The following is a 27,751-nucleotide window of genomic DNA, read 5'->3' as shown; positions in this document are numbered from 1 at the left end:
TCACCCAAAAATACACCCATGTGGTGGAAAATGAGGGGATGGCGGGGAGCTGGCGCAGCCGGTGCTGGCGGGGACGGATCCGGCCACTCCGCCGGTGCTCAGCCCTCGCAGCCATGGGGCCACCGCGGGCCCCGGGGGGTCTTGGAAGGTCCTTCCCGGGCAGGAGGGGACGTGACAGGGAGGGACCCTCAGCCATGGTCAGGCCGAGGTGGCCTTTGGGAAACCCCGCGGCCTCGGGACAACGCTGGGTGGGTTCATCCCCTCCCTGCAGCCCAGGCACCCCACACCTCCCCGCCGAGGGGAGCGGGGGGCTCCGACGGGGAGCCCCGAGGCTCTGCTGCAGCCACCATGGCCAAGGCCACTCGTGGGGTGGGCGAGAGGGGGCTGGAGGGGGAAAACCCGCAGCCTGGAGGGGTTTCACCCTTCCCCGTGACGGCGGGGTCAGGAGAGGGACCCCGCTCCCGGGCGAGCCCGGCTCTGCCCTGGCCACGGCGGACAACCGGGCCCTGCCTCCCGCCCCTCTACGCTGGAAGGAACCGGGGGAGCAAAGCCCGTGCTCTCCCCTCGCCTCCGCACCTAAAGGTGTGAGCCGCGGCTTGCCACGGAGCCGTGGTCCCGGGGGAGCTGCTCACGCACCCACCCCACAGCTCCCACCCGATTCCCTCCCCAGAGCTCGGCCAGCGTTCAACGGATCAAGACCCTTCACTAAACATCCAGTTCGTGACAAGAACAGGCTTTAAAACAACCGTTTAAAAAGAAAACAATATACAATCTCTCCTCCACCCGCAGACGGGTCGGGAGGGAGCTCACCGCCACGCTCTTCCCCAGCTCGGCCACAAATCATCCCGCGGACCCCCCCGTCCGCAGGGGCGGGCGCCCACCTCGTCCCCAGCCAGGAGGGCGACGCTGTTTCGGGCCACCCTAGACAGGGGTTCTCCATTCCTGGCCCCACTGATTTCTCCAGCCCGAAGCCCACGTGAAAACCAGGGAGGAGGTGAAGCGTCTGCTGTGCAGCCCCTCGTCCCCATCCCCGGCCACTGCCTCACAGACATGCAAGCGTGCACACACACACGATTGTTTTCTTTTTTTTTTTAACCCAAGTGAACATGTTTCCAAAAAAAAAAAAAAAGAGAAAAATTAACATAAGCAGCACCACGTTTCCCAAGTGTCAGGAGCTCCAGAGCTGGAGCAGAGGCCTGGAACACCCCCACATCAAAAGACGCCAACCCCGCTTTGGCTGGGGGTCAGCCGATAAAGACGCTTCCGAGGGGACGGTGCTTTGCCGCTGGGACGCGAGGCGAGAAGGGGCCGGGGAGAAGGAAGGAGGGCAGTTCTGTCATTTACTGAAGGAGAGGAAATGGTGACAGAGGCAGATGTACTGACACCAGGCGGTCGGCTCGGCCCTCACATGGCAGCGCGGGTGGGTGTGCTGGGCTGGTTCAACCGCAGCGTTTTGCACAGCCAGCCGGCGAAATCCACCTCCTCCACTTCGGAGCGTTTGATGAAGGTGTGATTCTGAAAGCAAAGGGAAAACAGGGTTAGGAGCATCGCCGGCTGCTCCCTGGCTCCCAAAACCCAGCCCCACGCCGTGGGCTAGACCCCGGAGAGGTGAGAAGATCCTGATGCAACAGCCCAGGTTGCTCTCAGGCAGTGAAAGCAGATTTTGAGATAGTATTTGTTCCTTGCAGCCCTATGGCCGGGTTTTTAATCCGTGCAGTCAACACACAGGCATGGGAGCAAGGAATATTCCAAGGAGAGCAGAGCCTGCGCGGTGACCAAAACGCTGCTCTGGACGGACAGGCAGAGCAAGGCGCTGCAGCTCCGGCACTCCCCGCGGTCCTCATTCGCCCCTGGATGGCAAATCCCGCTCCCCCGGGGGCAGAAGGTAACGGAGAAGCACAGGCAGGACAGGATGACATTGGCAGAAGGGCACGGCCACATGGACACAGGCCACCGCCTTTGCAAGGGCTGCACGGGAGCACCCAGACGTAGCTCAGGGGCTCAGCACAGTGCTGAGGAGCAAAGCCAAGGGCAACACGGTTAAACAGGGATCATCGACTGGTTTGGGTGGGAAGGGACCTTTAAAGACCATCTCGTCCAACCCCCCTGCCATGAGCAGGGACATCTTCAACTGGAGCAGGTTGCTCAGAGCCCCGTCCAACCTGACCTTGAACACTTCCACGGAGGGAACATCCACAACTTCTCCAGGCAACCTGTTCCAGTGCCTCACCACCCTCGCAGTCAAGAATTTCTTCCTAACATCTAATCTAAATCTACCCTCTTTCAGTTTAAAACCGTTAGCCCTCATCCTATCGCTACACTCCCTGATAAGAAGTCCCTCCCCGTCTTTCCTGCAGGCCCCCCTGAAGTACTGGAAGGCTGCTAGAAGGTCTCCCCAGAGCCTTCTCTTCTCCAGGCTGAACAACCCCAACTCTCTCAGCCTGTCCTCACAGGAGACGTGCTCCAGCCCCCCTGACCATCTTCGAGGCTTGAGCAGGTCCATGTCTTTCTAATGTTGGGGACCTCAGAGCTGGACGCAGCTGGAGTCTCACCAGAGCAGAGGAGGAGAATCATCTCCCTCAACCCGCTGGGCACGCTTCTTTCGATGCGGCCCAGGATACGGTTGGCTTTCTGGGTCGCGAGCACACGTTGCCGGCTCACGTTCAGCCCATATATTCGTATTCACCTGCCCGGCTCGGGAGGCAAAGGTTTGTCCCAGGCACCTCCGCAGACAGGGACAGCCGGGTGGTTCCCACCCCGGGCTCCGCATGGGCTAGATACCATCACTGCCTTTGAATCAAAGGCGAGTGAGTCACTCCCTCTCCCGGGCTCTCTTTGGCTCATCTTAAGCTCAGCCTGGGAGTTTCCAGCCTTTCGAGCGAGAGAGGCACAGAGGGACGGGGCAGCAGTTTGCAGATCTGGTGCCACCCGACCGTAGAAAGAAAATTGCTCTGCCCACTTACCATCAGCATCTTCAGATCTGCCCGTTCTGCTGGATTTTTAATTAAGCTGAAATGAGAAGAACAAGAGAGCAAAACCAACGCTGAGACATTCCTTGTGGGAACCCAGTTATCTGGCTGGAGAGGTCTCCAGCTTCACCAAAAGCCACTTGGGTCCTGGCTGCTTTCCCCAGGAGCCTGGCAGCATGGAAACAGCTCGGAAAGCATCATCTCCAACAGCCCAGCTCCTAGGGAGAGCTGCAGGATCCGTCTTTTCTAGACCGTATGGGTGACCTGCGCGTGAAGAAAAGGACCCAACGCTTAGCGGGGATTAGGGATTTTTGTAACGCCCTATCTCTGTGATTTAACGGGAGTTGCGGCAGCATCTTCAGGGGTCCCCTCACTGCATGAGGTCTGGAAGTCGATGGTGTATGCCTGGTGCCTGCAAGGCTACGGGGTGACTCACAGCCCCAGCAATCTGCTCCACCATCCCCCTGCCAGGCTCATATTTAGAAGGTGCTGAGATACTGCTAAGCATCACCACAAATAAACTGCTTTGATTCCAACACTTCCCAAGGCAGGAGTTCCCAGCACAACGCAGGATCATCCTGCAGCCAGGGAGAGATCACCTACAGACCACGGAGAACATTGCGTTACGCTGAACGTTTTGGGTGGAGCGGCAGCCTGCAGAGCTGTCAGGGAGTACCTACAGGCCTCCACCTTCAGCGATAAGATGAAATTCTTACCATTTATTTACAAACTCCTGGAAATCTTGCGTGAAAACTCCGTTCGGCAGCTTGGGAGGTGGCTGCAGAGAAAAGGAGAAGGGTTTTCTGCATCACTGTGTGTTAATGGGTCGAAAAGCAGAGTGTCACCTACAGTTGTTAATGAGCTGCGGACGAGCTGTGCTCTACAGCTGTACTCCTCCTCCAAGTTGCCCTTCCCAAGCGGGGAACCGCTCCCTGCCATTTCTTACCCCGGCTGCACGTGGCTGGGCTGGCAGCAAACTGCTGCCCCAGCACGACATGCAGCTGGGGGACCCCACGCTGAATCACTGCCAAAACCGGGAAACCAAAATTGCAGCATCGTGATTCTGGATCCAGCCTCGCAAATCCCAGCTCTGGCAACGCCTACGGCGGACGAAGCTGTTCCAGAAACGATAATTGGGGGTCAGCTCCTATCACCTTGAAAGGGGAAGCTGCTCTTTCTTGCTAGTGGGACCTTGCAAGCCTGGCAAGGACACTTCAGCCTGGGATTTTAGCACTCGTCACCCTCATTTAAAGGGCTTCATCTGAAAAAACGTGCATGACCTCAGCATCTGTGCAGAGGGAGCATTTGTGCTTTGCTGATCTAGGGAGGAGCACGTTTGAAACGGCCGGCTGCAGAAGGAGCAGGTCATTGCAGCCAAGAGCTCCCGTCACTGCTCTCCTCTTTCAAGGGTATTATGAACTTCCCCCTGCAGAGCCTTAGTCCAAAACCAGAGATGCTTTTGCCATACAAAGAGATGGGAAGAGGGAACGGGGAGAAGGAAAGGACGTCAGCGCAGCTCAGAGAGGCTCTCTGTCGAAAAGCCCCTGTTCAGGCAAAGGTTTTGGAGCCCATCCCGACTCGGCAGAGTGGACACAACACTGTGGTACCTCAGGGAAGCCCCAGCAGAGCCGACAATAAAGAAATACCCACCTCATTAACTATATAATCCAGCAGTTCAAAGATGGCCATCGCAGGCCGGCTGTCCATCCCATGGCCTGCGTGGTTAAGATGACAAAAACAGTGGTGAGAGGCTGTTCAGGGACAGCGAAGGGCTTCGTTTCGTGTGAAAATCACGTGTGCTGTGGAAGTTTTGCTGGGAGAGGCAGAGGCAACCCACTTGGGAACTGACTCGTGGTTAAAAAAAAATAACGCAGAGAAAACCAAAACGCATTCCAAAATTTCAGATTTCTTCCACTGTGCCTATAGTCCAGATTGATTTCCTAGCCTGGAGCATTTGGAGAGTACCAGACCATCTGCTGTGGCAGGCTGGCAGCGCTTCTAGAGCCTTCTGCTTCCAAGAAAATGGCTCAAGCAGAGCCTCCTTCAAACACCCATACCGGTTTGGTACTTCTACGAGAGCTCCCAGCATAACCGTTCCCAAAAAGCTGCCCTTGGCTTGAAGGGAACCTGTTGGCAGCACAGGCAGAGCCTGAGGAGCAACATGGGCTGTGATAGTGTCCCTCAAAGCATCTCCTCCAAGGGGTCCACATCCCAACAGCCTGCACCGTCCCCAGCACGGGGTGCTTTGCTGCGTGGCTTGAGCCTTCTCGTGGGACACAGCAGGGTCTAAAGGCAGATAAACTGAGCTCTTCAAAATCTTAATAGCCCCTGGTTGCCATCCTGAGAACAATCTCCTCACCTCCCCATGCAAGACCAGATTCCTGCCTGTGCTTGTTAGGAATTACAAACCTCCACAGTAGAGTGGGTTCTGCTGGAGCATCAACGCAGCTCTGTCTGCTCTGCGGAGAGGGGCTTCCCTAGAAACACTCACCTCCCCGCCACAACCTCATCCAAAACGGCCTTTGGCTAACCCAGCCACACCGAACAAAACCCGACCCCTTCGCCCCCACGTCCGTGTGTTGTTTCCAATGCATACGACAGCCCCTACCACTGACGGGGCGTCCTGGGGGCCTGGCCCGCGGCGAGATGCTGTGAGACTCTCCCTCTGCCCCGTCCACCACAGGACGGCCAAATATTGCTTCCAGTTCCTTGGAGTCTGGCGGGGGGATTGGGTACCTTCCGATAGACAGCTCCACTAACGACAGACCCATGCTCCAGATGTCGGACTGGACTGAGTAGTGGGTGCCCTGCAACCGCTCGGGCTGGAAGGAAAGACCACGGAAACACACGTTGACACAGAATATCAATATGCAAAGTCACAAATATCATGCACTGAAATTAAATAGATGAGACTCGACATCCTGACAGCCTCTCCATCTCAGCTCTCACCCCTCCAGGGAAAGGACTTCCCAAAGAGGTCATGGGCAAAGGGGATGCGAAAGAAAGATCATGTGCAAACATAAAGCACTTGTATGCATCTAATCAACAGCTACACTTGAGCAGCACTTACAGCTGCTTATTCTTAGGAGTCCAGAGTACACAGTAGGAATCTATTTCTCTGTATGCTGAGATCTAATGAACTCAATTTATTAACAATTTTTTTTTCCCCTGCTCATTCCTGTTAATACCCAAGAGGAATGTGAGGAGCAGAAAATCCACTCTAGGCTCTTACCATTGAAAGAAAAAGAAAAATTAAAAATAAATAAATCAATGCAAGTCATCCATACTGGCAGCTTTGAGTCAGCTGTGCAGACCCAGTGGCTGAGTGCAAAGGAGATATTATTTTTAAACAGCCACCGTCTAACTATAACTGTACTTGAATAACCATTCCCAAAATACAAGAGCAGCTCAGACCTAAGCACAGAAGCGTAGTCTGATGGCTTCCCTCCTAACCCACCCAGCCACGACCACAGACGGTGCGGGGAGAAGACCCCCACCCACCCTCTGCCCTTCAGCCGGCAGGACCTGGGGACTCGGAGCCAGCCAGGGCGTAGTTTTATTGTTATGGGCGCTCTATTATCTGCAGTTGAGCTAACACTGGTTATGATCCTCATTTAAAGGAGAGGCACAATCAGCTCTTCCTTCAGTTCACTCTCACTGGCTGACTCCAATTTGGCTTTAATTTCCCATTAGCCTGTACCAAAACCCAGCTGCACTACACCGGTTTTATTCTCATTTTGCCAGCAAGTGCACATGGCCAAAGCCGCAGAAGAGGTGCGTGTACGACAATCCGCAGCCCCTCTGCACTCAGTTTTTTTGGACAGAGCTTTGCATACAGAGAGAGATGTTTTTGAACCCACGAACACTTGCCAAAATAAAACATGGAAGTATTTGTAGGATCCAAAATGTCTTTCCCTGCAAGTCTCTGCATTTCCACATGCACCACCGCTAGCCAGGCACAGGTTGGAGCTGACAGGACACCAACTCCTCGAGAGGATGCGGAGGTGTCTGCTTCTCCGGCACAGGACAGTGCCTGGAAGCACTGGGCTCACCCCCGATATGAACCAGAAATGGGGCAGTCCGGATGAGGATGGAAACACAGAGCAAAACTGTGAGTGAATCAGACACTACACGCTGATTCTGTAAGAGCTGAGTTGAACCCAAATTGTTAAAAAAACCCAAAACCCAAACCAAAACAACCCAGCCAAAAGTAGAAAGGAACTTACAGACATGTAGGACCGAGTTCCCACAAAAGAGTTTGCCATGGAGTCAATGAGTTGACCGCTGACCCCGAAATCACACAGCTTAATCTCCCCTCGAGAATTAACCAGGATGTTAGAAGGCTTCACATCTGACAACAGCAAGAGAGAAGAGCGTAAATGCGACTCTAGGTAAAATACAGGGCTCTTGTATGGCAGGCAGTTATTTTTATGTTCCTCCTCTCACCTCTGTGCATGATTTGGTGCTTCTCTCTCAGATACGCCAAGCCTCTCAGAACCTAGAAGGAAACCAAAGACAGGATGAGCTCAGAGCTGGGAAGGGAAGTGCTTTCCCTTCGGCAGGACACGTGGCATAAACTCCAAGTGCTGCTTGGCGAGGAAAGCCGGCCCGTAGTGTCCACGTGTTTCAGGGTTTGCGATTTATCACCAAGACAATCACAGATCTTGGGTTAACCACCCGAGAAAGCTTCTCCCAAATCTTATCCAGGAGAAGTCAACACCAGCCAGTGCAACACAAAGGGTCAGAGCTATGGAGAGTGCTTGGGAATATGCTTTCCCTCTCCTCTCGCACACACCACTGCCTCTTGCCCTAGGTCAGGATAGGAAAGCACGTATGGGGAAAGGAAGAAAGCTTCCTAAGGCAACACAAGCGTTATTCCCAAACCATGCCTAGCAAATCCTTTCTGGAAGCCTGAAGAGCCACTGTAACTCACCGCTATACTGACTTTCCCCAAGATCTCCTCGGGAATTCTTTTGGCTTCTTTCAACACTTGATCCAAAGAGCCGCCATCCTAAAATAAAGAACATCGAAATGACCAACACGCCAATCCCCGGCAGGAAAACAGAGCAGCTGGCTGTACACGCAAACATGCCCAGGGAGGGCAAGTGGTATATAAGCAGTACATAGCATCCCAGCTCAGCTGTCCGCAACGACTCAGCATCGAGCACACTCCTTTTACAGCAAATAAAAAAAAAAATCTGGTGATCAAGCTTCTCGCTGAAAACTGTCTTAATGCTATCTTCTATCAGCTCTACTTCTTGCTATTAGTTCTTAGCTTCCTTTCCATCAGCGGTAAATGCAAAGATGATGCTGTCAGCGCTGATCCGGAGGAGCGACAACACTATTCTCCGCCAGAGACAACAGAAAACTCACACTGTGCTTCACAGCAAGCTCTGTAGAGCAGCGGGTTTACAACATTTCCGCTTGGCCAACCCCCAAACCTCTGCTTCCGCTTTCCAAAAAGTCGATCTCCCTGTCATTTCAATGCCTAAGCAGGAGCCTGCAGCTCCTACCAGGAGCACAGTGGCCTCGCTGCAGCCAGAGCAAGGAGCCATCGCGGCTGCCGGTACCCTAACCCATTTCACCTGCAATTTCAAGTCTCAGGGAGATGCAATTCAGAACAGTCCAGGGAGCAGCAGTTTGCAGAGGAAGAACGGGGACTCACCATGTGCTCCATGCAGATGGAGATCTCTCCGTCACTGTAGAAGGCTCCATAGAAACCCACGATATATGGGGAATTACACTCATGCAGCACCTGCAGCTCTCGGATAATCTGATTCCTGATGGCTGGTTTGATTTCTAAATGAATCAGCTGCCAAGAAAAAAAAAAATATTCAAGGTGTTAATGCCTGGAAAAAACCCCAAACTTACAGGAACCATGTGAGCAATTCCTGACTGTTGGAAAGAAACAACGTCTTCAAGGGAAGCTCTGCTGTGGCGTAGACTTTTTACCTTTGCAGACTAACATTAAGGATAAAGGGAGAGGCAGAGCCCTGCGCAGCCTGTTAGCGACTGAAGCAACTGCCGGCCACGTAACACGCAGAGATCACACAGGATACAGAGCGGAAAGACAAGTCAGAAGTTTGATGCAGACCTGACTCAGCAGATGGGATCATTTCCACAAGCTCTTTAGGTGTTGTAAGAAGAGGTGTTCTGATACCAAGGAAACCACAGAAAGTAAAAAAACATAAAGATTATGCACATGAAAGAGCAGTTTCTTTAGTCCTTGGGCTCCACATAGAGTCAGTTAACACAGCTGTGGGTAGGGAAGCCAGAGGCTAGAAAATACAATGGCAGGTCAGAAAAAAGAGCCACTGTTACTGTAAGCTCTAGGACACTCAACCCCTGGGACGTCTGTCCTTCCTGCAGACCTACAAAGGCCGGTATCTGCAGGAAGGACAGCAGTGCTGCAGCTTGCCCTCACCTCAGTTTCTGAACACGGAGCTCCCAACAGTCTCAAAACCACCCAGTGACACCCAACGCTCCCAAATCAAATGTCCTGGAAGACTCCGAGAGCTCAGCTCCGAGTGAAGCCACCTAAAGAAGCAGATTTGCTCACGGAGACCCACTAAATCATCCCAACAGCAGGTGAGACCAGAGACTTTCAAGGAAGCTGTCCTCCAGATGAGCGGTTGCACTGTTCTCGCCAAGCACTGCCTTTTCTAATAGGCAGATGAAGCATCTCCGAGTTTTCTACTATAGGGCACCACAGCAGAAGACGTTGCCCATAAACCCATGTCTGAGAGGAACCACCTTCACGGCTGCTTGGAACTACCTTGGGGATCTGTTAAGTGGGTGGTGAAGGGCGAGGAACATGTGTGTGCCAAACCCATCCCTCCACCTGCCCTTTCCAGTCCTCGTTAGCCACAACCTAGGATCCTCAAGGGATCTGCTTCCATCCAGCTTAGCTGAGTTCATTAGAACCAGCTTCACTGGCAAAAAGAATAAACTTATGTTTTCACACAAGGCGCTGCAAACGCCAGGGACCTGTCGCAGAGAGCGCGGCCTCTCCCAGGGGAGCACTCGGAGACAGGCAGGGCAGCTCAGAGACGAAGCGGGAGAGGCTCCACGTAAAACCTAGCTGGGGGTAGCCAGGACCACGGTCCCGACCCAGGCGAGGTGGTTTGGATGCAGATGGGTCAGTGCAGAGAGATCCCAACCGAAGCCGGCTCTCCCAGGGCCGGGGCAAGTGTCAGATGCTCCAGCACGGCACTGCAGCCCACTCCTCCTGCCCCCGATTACCTTCCGTGCCATAACGAGCCCTGAGGGTTTGTGCTGCACTTTGGTGACCACCCCGCCGTTGCCAGCCCCCAGTTCAGAGATCCTCTCAAAGTCATCGTCCTTCAGTTCGCCCACTTTGGCCTTCTGTGTGAGAAAAGCTTCCAGGCGCTTCTTCTGCTGCTCATCCAGCTCCAGTTCCTCGAGCTTTTTCTGAAGGTCCACCAAGTTTGCCCTGGAGAGGGGAGGAGGAGACAGGAGGGATGGTCAGGAGACTGTAAGGGCAGCACCAGAAAAAGAGGGGTTTTTGTTGTGGTTTTTTCTTTTTTTTTAAGGGAAGCAGAGGGAAATAACTGAAAACTGTCGTCTTGACGCATACTCAGCCCCTGATATAGCAGCGAGACTAAAGCAAAGCTCCGGAGAAAGGCAAGGCTCAGCTCTGGTGCTGACAGACTCACACAGACAGTGAGACCCATGGTGCAATATCTGCCCAACACACACATCTCCTCTGGAGAGGAGCTTTAGTGCAGTCAGCTGTTTTGGGAAAGTCAAGGAGTAGAGAAAATCCTTCAACCCTTAAAGAGGCAGCACAACTCAGTCCGCAGAGAAGGGCAGCACCAGCAGCCTCTCCCTCTCCCGACACGGGAAGCCAAGCTTAGGTTTCGCTGCGAAACACGAGAAGGGCTTTCCAGGGTGTCCAGCAACCCCCTGCTCCATTATGCCCCCCCGCCACCCCCCAAACCCACCACTCCCGAGCACAAAGGGGTGTCTGTGCTCCCCCAGCACCTGCTGCCGAGCTCCCATCGCCCGCCCAGGCCCCAGCTGCTCTCTCCCATTTGCTGCCCCCCCCAACCCCCACACCTAAGGCGATGGTTGGGGGGTGTCTCACCCCACCCCTTCCACCCCATGCAATGTTCTGCCTCCCCCTAGCACTGCCCATGCCCCCTCTACGCTTTCTGCCCACCCAGCCCTGATTACTGCCCCAAATCCTCCCCCAAAGCCTAGGTCCCCATCCCAACCCCAACCTGTGTGCCCAGGCCTGGCCCCCACAGGCCCCAGGCCTGGCCCCCAACCTCCTCTGCCTTCCCTGCCAACCCCCCAGCAAACCTGGGGATCAGACCAGCCTCCACCCCTGCCCCAGCCCATCCCCACCTGCCCCAGCCCACCCCTGCCCAGCCCCTCTAACCCCCAACCTGCCACCCCCCTCGGCTCTGGCTCCCCAAGCCCATACTCACCCCAGACACCCCCAGGCTGGGCCCATCCAGCCCTCCAGCCCCGGCCTGTCCCGGCTCCCCCAGGCCCAGTGCCCGCCCTGTCCAAGCCCCCCATACTCCCCAGGCCCAGTGCCCACCCCTCCCCGGCCCCCCAGGCCCAGTGCCCACCCTGCCCCGGCCCCCCAGGCTCCCCCAAACCCCGTGCCCGCCCCTCCCCGGCCCCCCAGGCCCGGTGCCCGCCCTTCCCCAGGCCCCCAGGGCCCCCCAGGCCCGGTTCCCACCCTTCCCCGGTCCCCCAGGCTCCCCCAAACCCGCTGCCCGCTCTCCCCCAGACCCCCAGGCTCCCCCAAACCCGGTGCCCGCCCCTCCCCGGGCCCCCAGGCCCAGTGCCCACCCTTCCCCGGCCCCCCAGGCCCCCCCAGGCCCGGTGCCCACCCTGCCCCGGCCCCCCAGGCCCAGTGCCCACCCTGCCCCGGCCCCCCAGGCCCGGCTCCCGGCCTGCCCCGGCCCCCCCAGGCCCCGTACCCCCCCGGCCGCGGCGCAGGCTGGGCGGGCCCCGCCACCACTCACTCACTCGGCGGAGCCGTCGGGGCTCGGCCCCTCGGCAGCGCTGGGGGCGATGTTGAGGGCCGGCAGCACCGGCTTCCTCTTGGCCGGCATGGCCGGGCCGGGCCGCGCCTGCGGGGCCTAGCGGGGGCGCGGCCGCGCGGCGCGGGGGCGCGCGGGGGCGGGGCCAGAGGGGGGCGGGGCCGCGCGGGGCCTATCGGGGGCGCGGCCGCCTGGCGCGGGGACGCGCGCGAGGGGCGGGGCCCAAAGGGGCGGGGGGAGAGAAGGGGCGGGGGCTGAGAGCCGCGGGGGGGCGGGGCCGCGAAGTCTCGCGAGAGCTGGCTGAGGGGGAGCGGGAGGGAGGAGGCGCGCGGGCGGCCATGGCGGAGGGGCACTGCCTGAGGCGGGGGGAGGCACCGGGCAGCCCCCGGCTGTGCTGAGGGAGCGAGCGCTAATTGCCCCGTCAGGAATTAGCGCCCCAGTAATTAGCAGGAGCCCCCCCAGCCCCTGCCTGCCCTGCCCAGCCCCTGCCGCGCTGCCCTCCTGCCTGACACCAAGCAGCAGGCCCAGGCGATGCTCGAGGGCCCTAACGAAGCCGGGCAATTAGCAGCCCCGGGGGGACCGTGGCGCCGGGCGGGCAGGCGCCCTTTGCTCGGTTCCAGGGGTTCCCGTCTCCACCGCGGGGCCATAAAGCAGGGAGCGGCACGCCGGCGTGGGCAGCTGCCTTCACCGCTGCCGCCCGGTCAGAGGGCGTCGAGCAGCAGATAATGGGACGCGGCCTTGTCCCCGCACCACGCCTCGGTCACACGCCGCCTTACTCACCCGTCCCCTCCCTGCGTGAAGGGGATCCGGGGATCCCAGGGGATCTGGTGGGGAGGGGCTCATCTGGAGGGTGACAGGGGTGACACGCGTAGGGCTGGCACCCTCACCCTGGGGTGATGGGGAGGGGTGAACACAGCAGCCAACAAACCGTTGGGTGTTCGGCCCCCAGACAGCCACGGGGGAAACTGAGGCGCAGTGGGTGCAGGCAGCCTTGCCGGCAGGCAGCAGAACCCAGGCGACCAGGCCAGCCCTGGCCGCGGTGAGCAGAGGGGATCAAGGTTTGTTGTGGAGGAAGCCGTAAGAGGCAGAGTCCAAGTCAACGTCTTCCCCGGATGTTGTTCTCAACACCTATAAAATGTGATTAATGCTGATACGCTCGTCTGAAAAAAGGGAAATTGTCCCCAAAAATGGGTGAAAGTTCATGGGCAGCGGCGGCACTCGGACTTCGTTCACCAGCCCCAGGCCCCTGCTGCCCCACTCGGCGGAGGAGGACAAAAACATTTGGCTAATGAGTTACGGAGCGCAACAGGTCCATCCCCGGGGCGGCCCTGCCATTGCTCACTGCCATCCCCAATCAGGGATGGGAGATTTTGCAATCCAGGACGTTATTTCTGTGCAGTTGGAGTTTAAACTTTGCCACTCGGGTCAAGGCACTGCGGAGGAGGAGGTGGCCGGGCTCGGTGTCCGCCCCGCTCCCTTGCGCACCAAGGGGGTTGAGAAGACAGGACGGATCCGTGGGAGTGGGATCTCACACAGGTATGTCCTGGCTGCTGGTGCTGAACGGGGTCCCTCTACCTGATGGTCCCATGGGGCCATCAGGGCTCACTGGAAGGACTGAGGATAAAGGACAGGGTGCAATAAAGCCCCTTGCCTGGGTTGGCCAGCCAAACATCATGGTAATGACAACCGTCCCCAAACCTGGCTTGAAGGACACTTGAGCCAGTGCTTAACAGTCTGGCAAGGGCAGCTGAGTGATGGGTTGGGTGGTTGGGTAGAGTGGGTTGGATAGTTGGGTGGTGGGTTGAGTGGTGGGTTGGGTAGTTGGCTGGTGGGTTGGTTGATCAATCAACCAGACAGTTGACTGGTCAGTCAGTTGGTCAGTGGGTTGGTTATTTGGTCAGTCAATCAGTTGGTCAGTTGGCCAACAGGTTGACCATTTGGTCTGTTTCTTGATCGGTTCATTGATTTGTCTGGTTGACTGGTTGGTCAGTTGGCCAGCTGGTTGGTCAGCTGGTGGGTTACTTGTGTTGTCAGTTGGCTGACTGGCCAGTTGAGCAACTGGTCAGTTGGCCCGTTGGTTTTCTCTGAGTCTGGGGTCTCGAGCAGTGCCTGGGGTGGCAGTGGCAGAGCAGGGCTGAGTCCCCTCCTCGGGGCCGGCTGGTGGCAGCAGTCTCCTCCCTCTCCACTTGCCACCCAAAATGATTAACCTGATCTTCCGGAGCGGTCACACGCATGGAACAGGGCTGGACAGGGGAGCTCACCCAGCCCTTGGGTCTGGGCACTCATCCTGCTCCTGCACTTGAGGGGCACAGTGGGGCGGGGGCAGCTGAGTGCCTGCAGGGAGCCCCTGGCTGTGCGGTTCTCTTGGGGGGAAAAATAGAGGATTTGGGAGTTTCAGCTGCTGGAAGGAGGCGGCGGGGGACACTGCCGTGCCCCTGGGCCCCTGCATGCCTGTGCTCTCCCTCCCGCATGCATGCACCTAGGGCTTTGCCAGATGTGCCCACATGTGCTCACAGGCACTGGCACATGTGTGTGCACGTGTTCACACACTCATGTCTGCGTGGGCACACACGTGCACGTTGCATGGTCATGTGGTTGCATAGAGACGCAGCTCTGCACACGTGTGTGCCAGCATGGCCACATGCACATCCAGCCGTGCATACATCCACATGGTCACATGCACAGTCACACATGTGCACAGGCATGTAGATACACCTCTCCATGGTCCCGCACACGTGTGCCCATGCCCAAACATGCTCCCTGCTCCTCCTCCCCAGCCCCACGCCCGCCCCACGATTCGGGGTGTCCCAGGGGCCGTGCAACTTGGAGCGGGGGGGGAGGAGGAGGGGTGATCACGGGGTCTGGGTTAGGGACCTGACCCTGTCACCTCACAGCCATGGCCTCTGGCGTGGGCAGCCTCGACAGCCTCGACCTGCTGGACCTCCTCTTCGACCGCCAGGATGGGATCCTCCGCGGCGTGGAGCTGGGGACACCACCAGGCACCTGGCACGAGGATGGGGTGAGTCCCCTGGTCTGGGAGAGGGGGCCCATCCCCACCTCATCCCTGGGTCTGCCAGGAGAGTCCTATCCCCACGCCTTGCCTGGGAGCTGGGAACACCCCGCAACACGGGCAGCTCCTGTGGGCACCCCAGGGTGACGGGTACCCGTGTCCCCACAGCGTGCGCAGGACAGTGAGGACTTCCTCAGCTCCATCCTGGGCTCCGGCGACTCCGCATCGGACTCGCCCAGCTGGTCCCCAGCAGCCAGCGACAGTGGGGTCTCCGAGGACCCCCCCTCCGACCAGCTCGACAGCCCCCCCAGGTTCTGTGACGGGGGTCCCAGCGAGGCCCTGTACCCCTACGCCAACCCCTGCCGGGCTATGCCCCTCCCGGGGGGTCCTGGGGTCCCGCATGCTGAGGTCTCCATCGACCTGGGTGAGCCATGGGGAGAGACTGGGCAAAGGACCAGGCTGGGGGCACTGGAGGGACTGGGCGGAACTGGGGACATTGGGGAGCTGAGGGGAACGGGGGAGCTGGGGTCTCTTGTAGGTAGTGAGGAAATTAGGGGAGCTGAGGGGACTGGAGGGAACTGGGCAGACTGGGGAGAACTGGGAGGTCTGAAGGACTGGGTGTGAGCCGGGGGGGGGAGTGGGGAGAGCTTGGGAACTGGGGTGAACTGGGCTGACTGGCATTGGTGGGGGAGACTGGAAGAGGAGGGAGGTTTGAGGGGACTGGGGGTGCTGAGGTGGGCTGAGCAGCGCAGGGTATTCTGCGGGGGGCTGGGACAGGTCCAGAGGGACAGTTTGGGGGGGGGCAGAATCTGGGGCCACTGGACTGGTAGGTGGCAGCAAGTCACCATAGCTCTGGGGCTGTGGCAGGGGTGAGGGTCCTGCACTGGGGACACTGGGGACAGAGTGGGACACAGCACTGCTGACAGCCTCCACTCCCCCTCACCCAGACATGTGGCACCCCGGCTTCTTCCTGGAGGAGAGCCAGGACCTGCCCGCGGTCTCCCCGCCTGCATCCTGCACCCTCACTGTCAAGGACCTTCTGCTCTCAGGCAGCTCTGATGCTGTGAGTCGCTGACCCTGTATCCCCATCCCTCCTTGTCCCCAGCCTTGTCCCTTCCTGGACCATGACCCCATCCCCTCCTCATCCTCATCCCTGTCCTTTCTGGATCATGATCCCATCCTCATCCTCATCCCCATCCCCATCCCTGTCCTTTCTGGATCATGACCCCATCCCCATCCCCATCCCTGTCCTTTCTGGATCATGATCCCATCCCCATCCTCATCCCCATCCCCATCCTCATCCCTGTCCTTTCTGGATCATGATCCCATCCTCATCCCCATCCTCATCCTCATCCCTGTCCTTTCTGGACCACGATCCCATCCTCACCCTGAAGTACAGTCCCATCCCATCCCTGTCCCTTTGCCCATCCCTCCCTCTCCCTATCCTTGTCCCCTTCCCTGGCCATGGTCCCTTCCCCGTTCCTCCCCATCCCTGCCCCTTCCTGGACCATGGTTCCCTCCCCATTCCTGTCCCCATCCCTCCCGGTCCCCACACTTGTCCCCTTTCCCACTCCACGGTCCCATCCCTGTCCCTTCCTGGACCACGATCCCACCCTCATCGCCTCACCGTGGTCCCCACCGTGGTCTCTGGGGTCGGGCGCGGGGTGACCCCGCCGCCCAGGGCCGTCACCCACCCGTGGCCCCGCAGCAGCCGCAGGTGCCCGGCTCCCTGCTGCGGCAGAGCCAGGGGCAGTTCCAGGAGCTGGTGCTGACGGAGGACGAGAAGAAGCTGCTGGCGAAGGAGGGGGTGTCCCTGCCCACCCAGCTGCCCCTCACCAAGGTGGGTGCCACCATGCCTGAGAAGGGCGCGGAGTGGGGGGGTCCCAGCCCCAACGACCCTGACCCCCCCTCCTCGTCTCCCCCAGTACGAGGAGCGGGTGCTGAAGAAGATCCGTCGGAAGATCAGGAACAAGCAGTCGGCTCAGGAGAGCCGCAAGAAGAAGAAGGAGTATATCGATGGGCTGGAGAGCAGGTATGGCCCCCAGAGCCCTGCTCTGGGCACGGCTGCACACCCTCCCCGGGGCTGGCACCCCCCACCCCAGGCACCCTGGGGGCACCCGGCTGGCCGGTGATGGGCAGGCTGCTCCTTGCCAGCACCCCCATCTGTGTCCCCCCCCCTCCAACCTCGCCCTTCTCTCCCTGTCCCCCAGGATGTCGGCGTGCACGGCCCAGAACCAGGAGCTGCAGAGGAAAGTCCTGCACCTGGAGAAGCAGAACTCGTAGGTGTTCCCGGGGCAGGATGAGGACAAGGGGGGGGCAGGATGGGGCTGGGACCCCACCCCCACCCCCTGGCCAGACCTGGAGGGGGCAGGAGGGGCTTGGAGGTGCTAATGGGCTCTCCCTGTCCCCAGGTCCCTCCTGGAGCAGCTAAAGAAGCTCCAGGCCCTCGTGGTACAGTCAAGCAACAAGGCAGCGCAGACGGGAACCTGCATCGCGGTGTGTGGACCCCCCAGACCCCCCCCCCCGGCCTCCTTGCTTCAAGGGAGGGAGGGAGGGAGGCTCAGACCCACGGGGGTGTGCTGGCAGGGGTGGGTGGAAGGGTGGATGGAGGGCTGGACGTGTGCTAAGGCAGAGGGGTAGATGCTCCGTGGTTGAATGGATGGAAGACGGGATGGAGGCATGCGAGAACAGATGGAGGGATGGATGGATGGATGGAGGAAGGGATGGATGGTGGCGCACTGGCAGGGGCACTTGCACCGGGAGGGATGGAGGGACGCAGTCCTGGTTGTGCCACCAGCCCCCTCCCTGGGAGCCATGTCCCAGAACCTGGTCCCCCTCCACCACTGTGCACGGTGACGTCCCCCCTCTGCCCCCAGGTCCTGCTGCTCTCTTTTGCACTCATCGTCTTCCCCTCCGTCAGCCCCTTTGCCGCCAGCAAGGCTGAGGCAGACGGCGACTTCAGACCCGTGCGAGGTGAGGGCAGTGCCGGGGCTGCGCCGGGAGCTCGGGGGGCACCGGAGTGGGCCCTGACCCTCCTTTGCGCTCAGTTTTCTCGAGGTCCCTGCACAACGCTGCCGCCTCCCGCGTGGTTTACACACAGCCCCAAGCCAGGGATGAGAAGCCCCCAGAGCCGCTGTGGTCAGAGCACCTGGACAAAGCCCCCGAGACCCTGCACGAAGCCTTCGGTAGCCGCACATTCACCCCACACCTGGACAAAGTCTCCCCCCATAACAGCACGCAGCCGCTTGCCTCGGAGGGGCTGAGCCATGGGGACGGAGATGGAGCCGACACTGTGTCGGGGGACAGCACCGTGCCGCACCACGGCCTGGCATCGCTGGCGTGGACCAAGGCCGGCCACAGCAGGCCCACGGTGCTGGAGCCGGATGAGGATCTTTAAGCAGGGACCACGGGGGATGCGATGGGGTGGCTCAGCACCTCATCCCCTATGGGACAAGCCCTCAGGGTGGCCCCTCTAGGATCTGCCTCCAGGCGCGGGCAGATGCTGGACCCACTTGGCTTTGCTTGTATCTGTGAACTGGGAAGATGAGACCGGTTCCCACTGGCCTTACTGGGAGGGAAGGGGCTGCTCCTGCCCTCTGGGTGCAGCAGGAGTTGTGGAAGGGACACGGGGTCGCTTAGGATGGAGACGAGGGGACCGGAAGGACCCTGAGCTGGTAGGCTATTGATATTGCAACTGGTTGGTTTTGTTCCTTTTTTTTTTTTTTTTTTTAAGCTTTATTTTCATCTCTAAATAAAAGGTATTTTGGAAAAAATCCACCTGCTTTAGTTTAATATGGGGTGATCCACAAGGTTTCGAGGACCCTTAGGCCAGGGACATCTCGAGCGCAGCTGCCACGAGGCAACAGGGACACGTGGCCAGACCCAGCCGAAGGGCTGCCCCCGCAGCAGTGGGCACAGCAGGAGGCAGAGGGGCGGGCGGCGGGGCCGGGGCACCATCCTGCAGCTCCCAACCCTGCACCGGGCCAGGATTCGGCCAGCACCAGTCCCCTTCCCTTCCACGACCCAGCCACAGCCCCCAGATCACCAGCACGCACAGGACCGGCTCTGCAGGCAGCGCTCAGCCAGGAGATCGCAGCGGCTCACCCTGACCGCTGCCCAGCCCCAGCTTCACCGGAGATGGCGTCAGCTGCCCCAAGGATCCCCTTGTGTCGCTGCCCCAGCGCCGAGTGCCTCCGTCCCTCTGCCCCTCCGAGGTCTGCTGGACCCCACAACCATCTCCTGGCAGAGAAGGAATGAGGTGCTCGGTCCGCTTCAAGCAGGCAACGCCCTTCCCGGGCTGGTGGCTGCGGCTGCCCCGACACAGGCGATTCAAGTGTATTTAAGACTTACATAAAAAAAGGGACAATGTTTAAGGGTATGAAAAAAAGTCGGTAGGAAAAGCGGCACAGACGAGCGTCTAGACAGACAGGGAACAGTCTGGGTCAGGTGAGGAGAGGCTCCACCTTCATCTTCTTCACCGTCGTTGGCCCCGTGTCTGGGCTGGGACACTCCTGCTTCAGACTGTCACGGTGCTCCACCAGCGTGGTCCCAAGGTCAGGGCACAGCCCGCTCGTGCCGTTGTGCTGGGAGAGGGGCTCCTCCTTCAGCAGCTCACGAACGCCGGGGTCAAATTTGAGGAGCTGTTCAGGCTTCGTGAGCTCAGCGCTTTCCACCACCACTGGCCCTGTCCACTCCGGGACCTCCAGCCCTAAGTGCTTCATCAGCTTCGTCATGACATCATCAACGTAGGCGTGGATGCGCAGGTCGGCCTGTCTGTCCTGGGGTGAGCGAGGGCAAGCACGGCGTTAGGGGACAAACATAGCGTGCGGGGACAAACGTCCCCTCCCAGGGAGCGTGTGGGGACAGGGCCTGGGTGATGGCTCGGCTGCACGCAGGCTCCAGGGCTCTTGTCCCCGAGACATCATCCCTGGTGGAACACGAACTGACCCCATCTGGCACCGCTCCCCGGCTACCCCGCAGCTCTGTCGGGGTGTGGGCAGGCAGTCGCACCTTGGAACACAGCCCAGAGACGGGGACATGGATGCAGAGCCAGGCTAGCGAGCCCAGGACAGAGTGGGACAGGGACAAGGGAGCTCTAATGACTTCCCAGAAACCCCCCAGCTCGCTCTGGTTATTCAAAAGATTTCGGACAATTAGGGCACCAAAGCCAGGGCTGAACATGAACCGAACTCTCCTCTGCCCCATGGCGTGGGTTACGTACGTGCAGTTATTTAATCAGACTGTAATTCACCGGAGGATACATCAGGCTTTGGGCTGAGTTTTTATTCCACTCTTAAGATTTACCTTCCATTTCTAGGTGTTTATTGGGAGTTGCAGGTTTAAACCCTCCAACAAGGGAAGCCCAGCCTGTCTGCTTGCTAAGCGAGGCTATTCTTCTATCTGGCCACCTGGGAGAGGACGATGTGAGTGGACTGAACTGTGATGGGGCTGAAACAACTGACGCGAGGGGAAAGGGGCAGCGCAGAGCAAATTGCTCTGAAAGCAGAGCAGCGAGGATGCTCTCACTCACGTGTTTGGTTGCTTGTAGGTTGACTATGACCAGCTTCCCTCCTCTCTTCTTCGTGATCAGCGGGAGATTGCCACTGGGTTTGATCTGCAGAGAGGTCCCCAGAGTGATGGAGAGATCAGCTTTCCTGTAGGGAGGACACAAATCATCCAGGCCAGAGAAAAAGCCGTGGCTGTTTGCCAGCTGCTTTTCCTACCCTGCTCCAGTGTGGACTCTCCCAAGCTTCCCAGCTGGGAAGCAAAGCTGTGGCCAGAATTTGCAGTGGTTTCTCTTGGCCACTTTCTGGGGAGAGGGCTGGGCGTTGCCTCGCTGTGGGTACAGCCTCAGGGCTGCGAGGCACAAAACATGACGAACAAAGCCAGGTAGGGCTGGCCCGAGGGCGGCCGTGGTGCTGGCAGAGGTCGGGGAGCCCGGGCAGCCTCCCGCAGCACCCTGAGCCGCAGGCGTCAGCAGCCGCCACAGCGTGAAGAGCCCAAGCACGGTTACCTGCAGGCTTCGTCCGCCAGCGTGAGGTCGCGGTCAGGCAGGGAATCTTCCCAGTCCAGAATGGTGTCTCTTAACTTCCCTCTAGAAAACAGACAGAGGGACCACAGTTTCCCCCTGCCAGGCAGGAACTGGCAGCAGAGCTTCCTCGGTGGAGGGGACAGTGACCCAGATCCTGTCCCACCCTCCCTGCCCCAGCACTGCGAAGGGACAGAGAGAGCCCAGACGAGCCGAGGGGACTCACCGGCAGGCAAGGGAAGGCACAGTATTCACCTGCATGAGGGATTTTGTGGCTGGTGCTACAATGCCACCAAAGCCCCAGCTGCTTTGCTGTCCCAGTTCAGAGCTGGGATGTGCCTTTTGCTCCCCAGCATCAGAGCTGAGCCAGCAGAGCTCTGCCCCACAGCCTGGAGCCCCCGGCTCTGCTGTGCTGGCTCTGCAGCCCGCCTAGATGAGAACAGCAACGGGGCTGGGCTAGGTGAGCCTGGGTGAGAAAGCACGAGGGGCACGCGGAGCGTGTCTGGATGCCAGATCACCTCAGGGTACCTCCAGCTGCAGAGCTGGGAACACTGTCTACGTTTCCCTACAGAAGGCAAGCCGCACCAGGGCAGCGCAGCGGCCGTATCCTGCTGCAGGGGAGGGGGATGTCTAGAGCTGCCAGCCCACAGCCGGGCATTCTCCAGCACTAGGACACGCTCAGATTATCAGCATGGGAAGGCCCCACCGAGGAGGCTGAGACTCCTTGGAGACCCGGGTACGGGCTTCCTAACTGGGCCTTTGGAGATCTCCCCTGCACCCGCTGCTTCTTCAGCTGAGCTGGAGGGACTGTCGGCCCAGCGCTGGAAAGCCAAGCCTGCGCACCAGAGCCACTCGCTCGGGTGAAGGGGTCCCTGCCCACCCCACGTCCCCTCGGGAGCCCCCATCCAGCACCCCAGCAGACGTACCTGCAGGCGCGCAGCCCCCGGGCTTTGGTGACGCTGCACAGCCTGCCCGTTGGCTTCAGCCCCATGCTGCCCACGACAGCATCCCGCACATACTGCCTGCAAGAGACAGTGCCATGCAGGGTCAAACACGCAGGGAGGTGGTGTGAAATGTGTCCCCCCCCGATACGGCACACCTCACCCCACAGATGCCCTGCTTGGAGGAAGCAGGTGATGGCTGAGAGCCACAAGCAATGAGCGAAGCATCTCAGTCCTTCATCGATCTTGGCCTGTGTCTCTAACCAGGCGCTGCTGACAGCAGCTCGGACAAACAGCCCCAGAGGTCTGCCACAAACCAGGATGGAAAACCCAGCTTGTAGCAACCTCCTCTCCTCTCTCCAGCTGGCAGGCACAGACCCTGCTGCAGGCAGCACATCCGCCTTGCCACAAGGAGCATGATTTACCGAGGGCCTCTCAGGCCATGGAGAATTCCCAGAATGTTAATTTCCCACCATTTGACAGGGTTTAGGATGCAGACGGACACATCTGTCCATGACCCCAGGCACACTGTGCTAGAGACCTGCCAGGCAGCCAGCCCCATGGCACGTGCAGGGCCTTCATCGCTCTGCTCCCCAGGGACAGCAACAAAGCCCCCACCCCGCTGGTGCCCTCCCCAGGCTCAGGGCTCACGTACTTGCCGCATTTCACGCACTCTTCCACAAACATGTTCCCGTGGAGCTCAGCCAACTTGTCCCTGTGGGAGAAACGGCAGAGGTGAGCCGGGGAAGGGTGGAGAGCCCTGGGGCAACAGGGACAGCTGCCCAAACCCTACTCCTCGCGGGGGGCCCTGCACCTCAAGGGCTTCCCCACTTTCCAGCTCTGCCAGATCAGACCTGCCAGGTGACATGGGGTGGCAGGGACCCTCTGCCATGGCCCAGGGCCAGTGCCCCAGCACAGGGGCAGCACTGAGGGGAATTATATTAGTTATACATAAATATGGCTGCATCAGAGCAAGGCACCAGTGCCAGGCAGGCTCTGGGTGCCACAAAACGGCCTGGCCTTGCTGCAGGGAGACAGTTGGTCCGGCCACTGAGCGTGGGGGCTTCCCTGCGCTGAGCATGGCCATCACATGCAGGGCAAGCAGGCGCTGGCAGAACTATGGCACACTGAGCGCTCTTTGTGCATTTAACACAAGAAATACTGTTCAAAGGGAGTTTGGGCAGAGCTGTTCCTCTCACGGGGCAGGGGAGACCCAGAGGACACGTTCAGATCCTGGCGAGAGGCCTTCTGCGCCACGGTTTCATTTCCATCACGAAAGCACCACCGCTACGGCCACCACAATTGAGCCTAAGGGGAGGGACAGCACGTCCTGGCTTTTTAATTTTAAATGCTTCCATCTGCAGCGCCAATTCTAACCCCTGTTCTGACCCAGCCTCAAATCTTTGTGCCTGATAGTAACTGGGAACTTTGCTTTTCTCGGCACTCAGTGTTTCTCTCTGTCCTTGCACAGTTTCAGCCCTTTGCCACCTGTTTTGACTGAAACTCCCCTCAAGCTTAGCGCCAACCTCAAAGCACAGAAGCTAGAGGAAAACAAGGCCTCACTTTCCCTATGTTCTCATGAGCCCCACAGTGACTGGGAACCTCCTCCAGGGTGGATGGAGACAGGACTGACTTGATTTCCCCCATTTTGGCCCCAGTTCAGCAGCGCTTACTTAAGCACATGCTTCACTTGGGTGGAAGAGCTGTGCTAAACTGGAGTGGGAGCCAGTGGCACTAGGCTGCAGGGAGCACAGCTGAGTTCTGGTCATTATTTCCTATTCTTTTTCCCATGGTTGTTTAGTTTAAAAAGGCAAATGTGGTGCTACAAGCAGGAACCAGGACTCAGGGCTTTTACTAATAGGAAATACCCCCTGGAGGCAGCTTTCTGCTCAGCCCGTGATGGCTGAAGACATTTGTGAGATGTGTCTTCTCTGAGGTCCCATTCATGCTCCTTGTTCTCATCCCAACTCCCCTCATTTTATTTTCTTACTTGAATTCAGCTGCTCTCCCTTCTCCTTTCCAGGCAGCTCCAAGCAGTTTGCCTCACAAGACAATTGCTCGCTGGTCTTAAGTGCTGGAAATGGGTTTTGTAACAGGCTGAAGTTTCTTGAAGGAAAAAGAGGCTGTTGCCGTACTTGCTAATGGAAAGGCAGGTTCCTTTGAGGACATCTTTGAAACAGCCACTGCGCTGCTAAATGCACTTCAGTCCCCACCCACGCAGGGAGTGGAGATCTCGTACCCTCGGCTCCCACACGTCGCAGCTCCCTGCAGAGGGAACACGGCTACGCAGGATCCCTGACCTCATCGCAGCGGGCGAGGAAATCAAAGACCACAGCCGGTAAGTCAGACCAGTTCCAACTGTGGGACTCTCTCTCTGTCTTGCCGCCCTTGCGGTTTCGCAAATTTATTGAGAGGCAAAGTACTTTTTAAGGCTATCTTAGGCCCAGGCATGGTTTCATCACTGGGGCAGCACTGCCTTTATTTTCTCTCAAGAATTTCAATTTAAGCAAACTGTAAAATAGCACAAGATCCAGTGCTCTGAGACAGCTCTTGCAACGCTGGTAAAACAGGGCAACATGCGTCTCTGCAAGCAGCAGAGGCAGTTTCAGATGCTCTCGTCCTCCCTCCTGTCCCTTAACCCCTCTGGATGGGTACAGAGGTAGTGGAAAGGACCATGTGCCCTGAGCGCAGCTCTGAGCCCGGTTCCCAGGAACACGTGCCCTGCTTGAAGCCGACATCTCACTCCCTGGGCCACGATCCCCCAGGCAGCCACGCAGCGCAGCCGGGCTGCCTGCAGTGTCATCGACAGCTACAGCCGCTCAGCTGATGGGTAGTAACACACGACAGTCCAACACTGCAACCTGTTCATTTTTCTTGTGAACAAATGGCTGCTGGGTGTACTTCTAGAGAGCATCAGCTGAGGCTGACTTAATTTCATCACCCTCTGAATTATTACCATAACCTCTCTACTCTAAATTCAAGTTGGTTTATGTACCCCTTCCCACACCAGCGCTTCCCAATTTCCACTCCCAATATCAGTGGGCAGACAGCTTCCAAGCCAGCCTTGGAAATCAAGCCCCAGCATCAAACGTTTGAACGCGAGGCCACGCTGATCGGGCAGCAAGAACAGCCATGTGGCAGCGGCTGGGACAGGCACGAGGGACCCGGAGACGGGGCGGGAAAGGCAGTACCGTGGGAATCCTGAACGCACGTGAAGGCCGTCCACATTCTGGCTGACCAGGAATTTCAGGATGCCGACTCTCTGCAGCCCCAGCAGCGCCATGTGAGTCTTGGAGGGCTTGGCATTCTCAAAGGTGGTGTCAAATTTTGGGGAGAGCCCCTTCTCTTCCATAGTCCAGACACCATTGGGCCCCCTGCAGCAGTGGGGACAGAAAGAGCGAGAATTGAGAGCTCAGGCTCTAAGACGACAGTTTTAAGTGCACCACAAGCCCTATCAATGGAGGATGAGCAAGGAACTGCAAAATGAAAGTTGTGGATCACCAGTGATTTTTGTCGTCGATGCAAAGAGAGCGCACGTAGGGCTTCTGCAGGTACGGCTTAACGTCAAACGGGTGTGCAAGAGGGAAAGGGTATTTTCAACTGGATCCAGGACCAAAGAGGATGGATGGAGTAGGTCTGGCTGGAGTAGCAAGAAGCAGAGTCCAGAGCTTTACAAGATGTGAGATGAACTCAGCGGAGGTGCCATCCTCCCAACCCCTCGCCTGGTGCCCATCGCCCTTACCTGAAGTCGGGAATCCCCGAGGCGGTGCTGATTCCAGCCCCCGTGTGAAACACCACATTGGAGGAACTCCTGATCAAGTCCGCCAGCTCCTGCACCTTCCTCTCCAGTTCCTCCGGCGGGTCAAAAATCTGAGCAGAAGAGACAAACCACCATGGGAATGGAGAGATGCAGGGACAGGTCCTACACACCTCCCAGCACAAAGACCCAGTAAACCATAATTCCTTCTTATCAACAAAAGGAAAGAAGATTTTGCATTCCTTAATGATAAAAGCATTTAATCAGAGAGAAGCAGCATTGTATGAGCCATCTCCATGCAGGATAAGGGCTCAAAACACCTAAGGCAGACAAGGGTATTTATTGCTCTCACTGACAGGCAGCTGATACCCTGAGAAGTGGCTGGGCTCCAGGGCACCGCCGGGCAGCGGGAGGACAGGAGTGAACCCGGTGCCACCCCACGTGTGCTCAACTCCAGCTGTCACCAGCACAGCCACCGGCTCTGGGGACAGGACAGGGCCGAGGGACAGCAAGCCACGCGGGAAGCCATGGAGGTGGGGGACGCGGGGACTCTTTGGCTGGATGGGACCGTGTGCCCACCCGGCTTTCTGGCATGAGCAGAGGATTTCATTTCTGCGAAATGCTTTTCCAACCTGGCCTCCTGGGGACAGGGACTGAGGACAGACCCCTCCGTGTCCCTGTCCCCTCACCCCAAAACCTGTTTTAAGCTTCCCGACCACTGCTGGGGGCACGGGGCTGGGATCACCCCCATGGTGCCTGGGACAGGCCCCTCGCACCCACCCCCTGGGGATCCCCTCTGGGGGAATACAAAGGGTCCCCATACAACTGGGAGCTCCTCTTGGGGGGGGATAAAACAGGGGGAGAGAGCTGGGCCTGGAGGACAACGACAAGGAGGCAGCCATGGGGCTGGGGGGGACAAGGAGGGGGCCATGGGGCTGGGGGGGACATGGGGGGGACCCATGGGGCTGGGAGGGACAAGGAGGGGGCCATGGGGCTGGGGGGGACATGGGGGGGACCCATAGGGCTGGGGGGGACAAGGAGGGGGCCATGGGGCTGGGGGGGGCAAAGGAGGGGACCCATGGGGCTGGGGGGGACAAGGAGGGGGCCATGGGGCTGGGGGGGACATGGGGGGGACCCATGGGGCTGGTGGGGACAAGGAGGCAGCCATAGGGCTGGGGGGGACATGGGGGGGACCCATAGGGCTGGGGGGGGACAAGGAGGGGGCCATGGGGCTGGGGGGGACAAGGAGGGGGCCATGGGGCTGGGGGGGACATGGGGGGGACCCATGGGGCTGGGGGGGACAAGGAGGGGGCCATGGGGCGGGCCTGGGGACACACAAAGGGGCCCGTAGCGCTGGGTTCCCCACGGGAGACACCCGTGGGGGCCGAGGGCCCGGTTGCCATGGAAACCCGTCAGGCCGGAGCAGGCCCCAGGTGGGGCCGGGACCCCGCCGCGCCGCGCTCACCTCGGGGAGGCCGCACTTGCCCTTGTCCGAGTACGGCGAGAGCCCGGCCGCGTAATTCACCGCCATGGCCCGCCCCGGCCGCCGGAGCGCGCATTGTTGCCAGCCCCGCCGACGGGCGGAAGCGCGCAGGGAGGCCGCGGCGGGCGGGGCGCACGTGCGGGCACCGCCCGGGGGAGGGCGCCGCCGCCGCCATCTTTGTGCCGGGCGAGGGCGGGGTCGCCTGCCCTCACTCTGCCAGGCCTCGACTGTCCCCCCCCGCCCAGGGCTGTGATAAGGGGCGGGGGGGGGGAGAAAGAGGGCAGGGGGTGCCAGGGGAGGACAAGGGGTGCCAGGGAAGGGCAGGGGGTGCCAGGGAAGGACGAGGGGTGCCAGGGAAGGGGGTGCCAGGGAAGGGGGTGCCAGGGAAGGACGAGGGGTGCCAGGCCAAGGCAGGGGGGGCCAGGCCAGGCCAGGCCAGGCCAGGGCAGGGGGTGCCAGGCCAAGGCAGGGGGTGCCAGGGAAGGGGGTGCCAGGGAAGGACGAGGGGTGCCAGGCCAGGGAAGGGGGTGCCAGGCCAGGGAA

General features: G+C 59.2%; 3 protein-coding genes across 3 annotated transcripts; 1 reads left to right on the top strand and 2 right to left on the bottom strand.

Moving 5' to 3' along the window:
• Nucleotides 1–780: 780 nt before the first annotated feature.
• On the bottom strand, nucleotides 781–12,061 carry MAP2K2 (mitogen-activated protein kinase kinase 2). Its single transcript, XM_059831777.1, has 11 exons — nucleotides 11,976–12,061; nucleotides 10,212–10,422; nucleotides 8,635–8,781; nucleotides 7,903–7,980; nucleotides 7,416–7,467; nucleotides 7,196–7,320; nucleotides 5,578–5,791; nucleotides 4,620–4,684; nucleotides 3,686–3,747; nucleotides 2,964–3,009; nucleotides 781–1,515 (listed from the first exon to the last, which is right to left on the bottom strand). Exons 1-11 carry the CDS (start codon nucleotides 12,059–12,061, stop codon nucleotides 1,405–1,407), a joined length of 1,197 nt encoding a protein of 398 aa, XP_059687760.1. The 3' UTR covers nucleotides 781–1,404.
• Nucleotides 12,062–12,327: 266 nt separating this feature from the next.
• Nucleotides 12,328–18,396, top strand: CREB3L3 (cAMP responsive element binding protein 3 like 3). The gene is made up of 11 exons (XM_059831642.1): nucleotides 12,328–12,350; nucleotides 13,371–13,525; nucleotides 14,884–15,008; nucleotides 15,168–15,423; nucleotides 15,947–16,062; nucleotides 16,708–16,839; nucleotides 16,925–17,031; nucleotides 17,210–17,278; nucleotides 17,411–17,495; nucleotides 17,876–17,972; nucleotides 18,047–18,396. The coding sequence occupies exons 1-11, from the start codon at nucleotides 12,328–12,330 to the stop codon at nucleotides 18,394–18,396; spliced, it is 1,515 nt and encodes a 504-aa protein (XP_059687625.1).
• A 655-nt stretch (nucleotides 18,397–19,051) lies between these two features.
• On the bottom strand, nucleotides 19,052–27,283 carry SIRT6 (sirtuin 6). Its single transcript, XM_059831802.1, has 8 exons — nucleotides 27,191–27,283; nucleotides 25,711–25,838; nucleotides 25,160–25,342; nucleotides 22,624–22,683; nucleotides 21,954–22,049; nucleotides 21,013–21,093; nucleotides 20,530–20,653; nucleotides 19,052–19,777 (listed from the first exon to the last, which is right to left on the bottom strand). The coding sequence occupies exons 1-8, from the start codon at nucleotides 27,254–27,256 to the stop codon at nucleotides 19,442–19,444; spliced, it is 1,074 nt and encodes a 357-aa protein (XP_059687785.1). The 5' UTR covers nucleotides 27,257–27,283; the 3' UTR covers nucleotides 19,052–19,441.
• Nucleotides 27,284–27,751: the final 468 nt, after the last annotated feature.

The sequence above is a fragment of the Gavia stellata genome, chromosome 32, assembly GCF_030936135.1.
Source record: "Gavia stellata isolate bGavSte3 chromosome 32, bGavSte3.hap2, whole genome shotgun sequence".
NCBI classification, from domain to species: Eukaryota; Metazoa; Chordata; class Aves; order Gaviiformes; family Gaviidae; genus Gavia; species Gavia stellata.
This window is presented reverse-complemented; position numbering and strand designations above follow the sequence as displayed.